The following is a 7,500-nucleotide window of genomic DNA, read 5'->3' on the forward strand; positions in this document are numbered from 1 at the left end:
CCTCCTTCCCTCCTATCCCCTCCCTCCTTCCCTCCCTCCCTTCTCCCATCCCCATCCTTCCCTCCTCCCTCCTCCCCCTCCCCCTCTCCCTCCCTTCTCCCTCCTCCCCATCCTTCCCTTCCTACCCCCTCTATCCCCACCCTTCCTCCATCCACTCTCCCTCCCTCCCACCCTCCTTCCCCTACCGCCCGCCACACTATAACCCTATATAACCTATATATAACCTATGTATAACCTATATATAACCTATATATAACCTATATATGACCTATATAACCTACATAGCCCTATAACCCTATATAGCCACACTATAACCCCGTCTCCCCTTCGGCAGTAGAAATCGGCGGGAATTTCGGGACGAACGGCACCTTCAGCAGCCTCCTGGTGGAGAAACCCCCGCCGTACCCCGGGGCGCCGCAGCACACGTCGGTCATCCCACCTGGTGAGTCGAAAGACCTTTTCTCCAGGTAAAAAAAAAATGGAAAAAGAAAAAAAGATGGATAGATGGATAGATTGATGGATAGATAGATGGATAGATAGATGGATAGATAGATGGATGGATAGATAGATAGATAGATAGATAGATAGATGGATAGATGGATAGGAAGTTCGGAATTAAGGAGAGAGAGAGAAAGAGAAAGAGAAAGAGAAAGAGAAAGAGAAAGAGAAAGAGAAAGAGAAAGAGAAAGAGAAAGAGAAGAGAAAGAGAAAGAGAGAGAGAGAGAGAGAGAGAGAGAGAGAGAGAGAGAGAGAGAGAGAGAGAAGGAAAGAAAATGAAATATAAATAAGAAACAAGAGGAAAGAATGAGGTACTGATAAAAGAAAAGGGAAAAGATAGATAAATAGACGTAAGAAGAGGAAAGAAGAATTAGAGAGAGATGAAGAGAGAAAGGAAGGTATATTGCTAATAAAAAAAGAAATATAAAGATAAAAGGAAGGATAGAAAGTGTTATAAAGGAAAATGAAAGATAGAAAAGGAGAGAAGAGAAAATACAAAGATCAGAGAGAGAAAGGAAGGATAAGAATAGGAGAGGAGGAGAAAGAGAGAAAGAGAGAAGAGAGAGAGAGAGAGAGAGAGAGAGAGAGAGAGAGAGAGAGAGAGAGAGAGAGAGAGAGAGAGAGAGAGAGAGAGAGAGAGAAATAGAGAATGAAAGAAGGACGGTATATTACAAATAAAAAAGAAAAGATTAACAGGGAAGGAAAGGAAGATACAAAGATAAGGATAAGAAAGAGAAAACGAAAGAAAAGAGATAGAAGAATGAGAATTAGAGAGAGAGGCAGATAAGGAAAGGAAAAAAGGAAGGATGGAAGGAAAGTAGTAAGAAAGAGAAGAGAGAGAGAAGAAAGAAATAGAAAAAGAAAGAAAAAAAAAACAAACGAAGAAAAAAAAAATATATTATTCCTCAGTGCACTTTAGAAACAAAAAAAAAAAAAAAAAAAAAAAAGGCTTTGCTTATAAACTCCATAGAAAACGAAAGAAAAAGAAAAAGATAAAAAAAAGTGTTTTGGAAAGGTATTTTTCTGTATTTTTCTTTTATTTGTTTATTTATTTATTTTATCAATTCATATATTCTTTCTTTTTTCCTTTCAGTTTATTCAGTTATGCCTCAGTTCCCAAACGCTCAAAAAAGGTAAAGATAATATACATTTTTTATAGTTTTCTTTTCTCAACAGTTAATAGTTAATTTTCTTTTCTTTTTTTATTCATTTTCGTATTTAATTAACCAATAATCGAGAAGGTTTTAAATGGTATTAATGTTTTATTTATTTTTCATTTTATGATTTTTTTTCGATTTTTTTTTTCGAAAAATTATGACATCTTTTGACGTTTTTCGAAATTCTATGACATTCTATGACATTTTTCTATATTTTTCTGTATTTCTCTATATCTATTTCTAATTAATTTTTAGAAGGAGAATTTATGTCTATTATCACTCACTGATTTTGACGTTTATATTTCTCTTTAGATTTATTTATGTTTTTCACATTTATCGATTTTGTTTTCATCATTGAACATCGCTTTTCCTTTTCTCTTCCTTTCTTTCTTATATTTATTCATTTCCACTGGATCTTCGTAGCTTTAGGATTTTAAAACAAATCGAGCTAAACCACAAAACATTTCAATAAATAAATAAATAAATGAATAAATATATGTATGTGTATATATATATATATATATATATATATATATATATATATATATATATATATATAATATATTTATATATATATATATATATATATACATACATAACCATTTTGTATGCAATTGAAAGTACTCATCGTCTTGCAATGAAGGTGAGTTCCTGTTGCTTGATTAGTAGTTGCACATTACAAATATTGCTTGCGTCATAGAGAGAGATGAAGATATAGCAGAGCTTGCATAGAGAGCTGGTAGAGTTGCTTAAAGGCATGGAAAGAAACAAAATGGTTTAGTTAAGCTTGTATAAAAGAGAACATGATAAGAAATAGATAGATTATAGATAAATGATTGAAAATGACAAGAGAAGAAGAGAGCATTAAAGGGAGTAGAGAATTTTGTTTCCTTTTAATCTGAAGATGAAGGTGAATATGAAAGAGACAGTGATTGAATATCCAAAGGAAAATAATATACATATATACATACATGTGTGTGTGTGTGTGTGTGTGTGTGTGTGTGTGTGTGTGTGTGTGTGTGTGTGTGTATGCATATATATATATATATATATATATATATATATATATATATATATATATATATGTATATATACATACATACATACATACATACATACATACATACACACACACTCACACACACACACACACACACACACACACACACACACACACACACACATATATATATATATATATATATATATATATACTATCATATATATATACATACATATATATATACATATATAATATACATATATATACATATATATACATATATATATATATATATATATATATATATATATATATATATATATATATATATATATATATATATATATATATATATATATATATATATATATAATTTACATGTGAATGTATATATGCTCTACCCACATTTCACATGCAGATAGCCAGGTATATATTGCATATTTTATCCCCAATTATAGATATCATTGTAGTTTGCTGATACATTTCACAGGTATTATCACTAATGCCTGAGAATCAATGGCAAATAATATGACCCTGCAACAGTGCAACGATAACTGCAAGACACAAATGTTCCCATTAAGTAAAATATCGCGTACTGAAAATTTGCAGGTGACCGTGAGTTAAACTGGGAGCCTGTGTTTATGAGTTTTCTCTGTGTGTGTGTTTAGGGATTAGTTGATTTCCTGTGTATTTTTTTCATTTTTTTTTATTTATGTTGTTATTGTAAATTTTTTTGAAAAAAATGGTGTGAGACCAACTGTAAGCAAGAATCCGTATAATCATTTTCTATTCTATTTTCAACTCACACCACACACACACACACAGACACCACACAACACACAAAACACACACACACACAACACACACACACCACACAACAAAACACAATCCCATACAACATCTTAATCAATCATCTTACAACATTACCAAACCCCCCCCAAAATACAACACACAAACACAAACACCAACAACATTACAATGGTTAAACTTTTTTGGATAATGATTTTTTTTTCAATATGTTATATGAATATTGATAAATTTTTTTTCTCTTTTTTTTTTTTTTGTTTATATATTTTAATATTATATTGATTTTTATATATTTTTTTTTGACAGAAAAGAATTTAGAACTAATTTAATTTTTTAGAAAGATGTTAAAAATTTTTTTTCTGATTCTAATTGTTTTCAAATACTAGAAAAAAAACAAAAACGCAAAAAAACAAAAACCAAAAAACCCCCCAAAAATACCAATAATTAAAAAATCATAATACATCATAAAACAACATACCAAAACACAACAACACACAACACACACACACACCAACACACACTACCAACACACACACCCACCACAACAAACACAAATATAAAATTTTTAATAAATAATTAATAATATACATGTATGTATATAAAATAATAATATATAATATAATAATATATATATATTTTATATATAATATATATAAATATAACAGGAAATATATGTAAAATATAATGGAAATATATGTGTTATTATATTAATTTTTGGTATGTATATATATATATATATATATATATATAATTATATAATATAATATATATATGTATATATGTAATATTATATATTATATAAAATATATGATATATATATATAATATATATGTAATATATACTGTAACATATACATGTATATATACATGTACATATACATGTTAATATACATGTACATATACATGTAATATACATTTTAAATAACATGTATATTTTAAAATATATATAATATTACATGTATATATACATGAAATGTACATTATTGTACATGTATATATACATGTGTATATATATAATATATATATATATATATATATAATATATATAATTATATATATATTATATATATTATATAATATATTCATTCTCTTCACATACAGATGAGCAAATACGTTTCTTAAGCAGAGTGAGTTTGACAACTAGAGAGAAAACTAATATTAAATCCAGAATCTGTAGAATATTCAGTCCAGTGAGCACTTTGACTGACCCTTGCCTTCCGAAGCTTTGCCTTAATAAACCAGTTTCTTCCAAGACGTTACTTTCATTCTTCGAGAAAGTTTTAAGAGAAAAGTCGCTGAGTCATTGGATTTCTTAGGGATTCATTTGTTTTGTTGTTTGTTTGTTTGATTTGATATTGTTATTATTTTGATATTGTTTATTCATTCATTTTGTGTTATGTATTTTTTGTGTATATGTAATGTTTTTTTTCTTCATCTTTTTTTTTTTTTTTTGATATGGAAGGTGGACCATAAAAAGATGATAATGATAATGGTAATGGTAATGATGGTAGTAATAACAATAATGATAATGATAAGGATATTGGTAATGATATTAATGATAATAATAATAATAATAATAATAATAATAATAATAATAATAATAGATAATAATAATATAATAAATATAAATGATAAGATATGATAGTAAAATAATGAATAATAATATAATAAGAATAATATAATAATAATAATAATATAATAATAATAACAACAGCAACAAAAAACAACATAAATAATATTATGTAATAATGATAATGATAAAATAATAATAATAATAATAATAATAATAATAATAATGATAATGATAAAAAATAATAATAATAACAATAATGATAATATCATAATAATAAAATAATAGAAATATAGTAATAATGATATTAATAATAATGATGATGATAATGACAGTGATTATGATAAAGATGATTCATACGGAAGTACCAAAATGTGATTAAACTTTTTTTTTATTTTTGTTTTTTAATTCTGATTCATCTGATGGTCACATATTACCTGAATGAACATAATTTAGGGGAAAAAATGAAGAAAAACATTGCCACACGAGACACTTGACTATTTTACATTTTCATAACGTTCAGAATGATGAATGTTTTTTTTTTTTTTTTAATATATTTTGAAAAACACAAAAAACAATGTGCCTTAGAGCGCTTGTGATTTGCATATGACTTTATTTTCCATTAGAGAGAATGGCATATTTATCATAAAAAGTGTGATTTAGAGACATGAGCTTGGGAGCTGCTTATCTGCCTTTTAAATCTGTATGTACTTTTCACTTTTTAGTTTATTTTATTTTAGAATAAATTATTGTTACAATTTGAAAGCATAAAAAATCTACGATAGAGAAATATTTATTTAAGATTTTTATTTTCTCTCTGATTAAAACGGGAGGAACTGAGAATGCTATAGTTTTTTTCTTTCTTTCTTCAACTGTAGAATTATTAGTCATGCAAGTTGCAATATGAAAATAGAAAATATATATCTAAATTTGCAAATGACAAATCATTTAGGCCGAGAATAAATGTTTTTTTTTTAGCTTTTTTATGTTTTACTTTTACTGTAGCAGCATTAGTCTTGCACCTAAGAATAAGCGACAGAAAATCGTAAAAGCTAGCAAATGGACAAATCTTCACGTAGGTTGAAGAAATGAGAATGCTTTTTTTCTCTTATTATTAGTCCTTATTTTACGAAATAGTTGACGGGCAGATGTGAAGGAAGGGCATCGCAGTGTTGCCATTCTAGCGAGTTTCCCGCCAGATCTAGATTTTGATAGAGGATTTGGCGGGAAAATGTCAAAAGCTTATAATTAGCCTTTTTTTTATAAGTCCGTTTTTTAGCTGGGAAAATTGAAGAGCTTTTACTCTGCATATCCAGCTTAACAAAAAATCCAATCAAGCTTCTTCTTTTTTTTCTCCTTTTGAGATTGTCAATGGCAACACTGCGGCGTTGTGTGTGCAGAAGGCCCGGGTGCAGCAGGCGCGTCCAAGGCTGACCGCTCTCTCACCTCCTCCTCCTTCCCTTCTCCAGGTTCCAGTCCGAGTCAGAATCTAAACTTCCCCGGCTACACGGTGGGGTGCAGCGCTCGCTATATATACCCATTACCTTAGCCGTTTATGCTACTACTACTCCCTCCTTTCATCACCACAACGATCTCTAAATACACCACAACCCACCAACCAAGAATTGACAGCACTAGCGCCATCTACCTTCCCTTCTTCAGGTACGCGAAAGGCAGCTTCCGGGGGCTGCTACTCACTGGGAACCGTTCTCTCTCAAGGGTACGGTATTTTACTCAATGTCAAGTTTCATTTTATATATATATATATATATATATATATATATATATATATATATATATATATATATATATATAATATATATATCTTCCTACTTTCATTTTCCCCTTCAAACTCCTCTCTTTTTTTTTTCTTTTATAAAAAAAAATCTACCTTCTTGAGGATACTGTGTGCTATATGGTTAATCATGGTCTTTGTTCATAGACTTTTTTCTCTCACTTTCCTGACTGTGAGCTTGTTCAAAGTGGGGTGGGGGTTTCGTCATGGGCAATAGACTGATAGATAATTGCATAAATTAATTTTGCCATACGTGTTTGAGTGTTGTGTATTGTCTTTTTTTTTTTCTTTTTTTCTTGTTTTTTCTTAAATGCGACTCAGGGAAGGGTTCAGTTTTAGATCAACATAACATGAGAATAAAAAAAAAAAAATTATATAGCAAAAACAAAATATATATATACTAATAAATAAATAAATAAAATAAAAGATATGAGCAAAATGGAGCATCGAAATCATTGAGTAAAATAGCCTGCCCAGAGCGAGGAAGGCTCGTGGTCTGTGCACCCCCCCCTCCAAGCCTCTCACGCCCCCTGACAACTCCTCCCGCAGGGTAAACTCGCGCCCCCCAAATCCTCCTGGCGGGTCGCGACCACGTCTCCTCACGCCTCTCCTTCCCCGACAGGTACGAGTCCGGGAAACCTGGTTCGCCCTGCGTTCGGGGTGGGGTGCAG

At 29.9% G+C, this 7,500-nt stretch overlaps 1 protein-coding gene across 1 annotated transcript in view; it reads left to right on the forward strand.

The window, feature by feature from the left end:
* The window catches only part of LOC119584354, a gene marked incomplete at its 5' end in the record, with an annotated part of 73,798 nt that overhangs the window by 57,989 nt on the left and 8,309 nt on the right, over positions 1-7,500 (forward strand). Inside the window, 3 exon segments of the mRNA XM_037932922.1 lie at positions 335-442; positions 1,592-1,631; positions 7,452-7,500. The exon segment at positions 7,452-7,500 is cut by the window's right edge and continues 105 nt beyond it. Of these exon segments, the coding sequence (XP_037788850.1) occupies positions 335-442; positions 1,592-1,631; positions 7,452-7,500 (197 nt within the window).

The sequence above is a fragment of the Penaeus monodon genome, chromosome 2 (genome assembly GCF_015228065.2).
Source record: "Penaeus monodon isolate SGIC_2016 chromosome 2, NSTDA_Pmon_1, whole genome shotgun sequence".
NCBI classification, from domain to species: Eukaryota; Metazoa; Arthropoda; class Malacostraca; order Decapoda; family Penaeidae; genus Penaeus; species Penaeus monodon.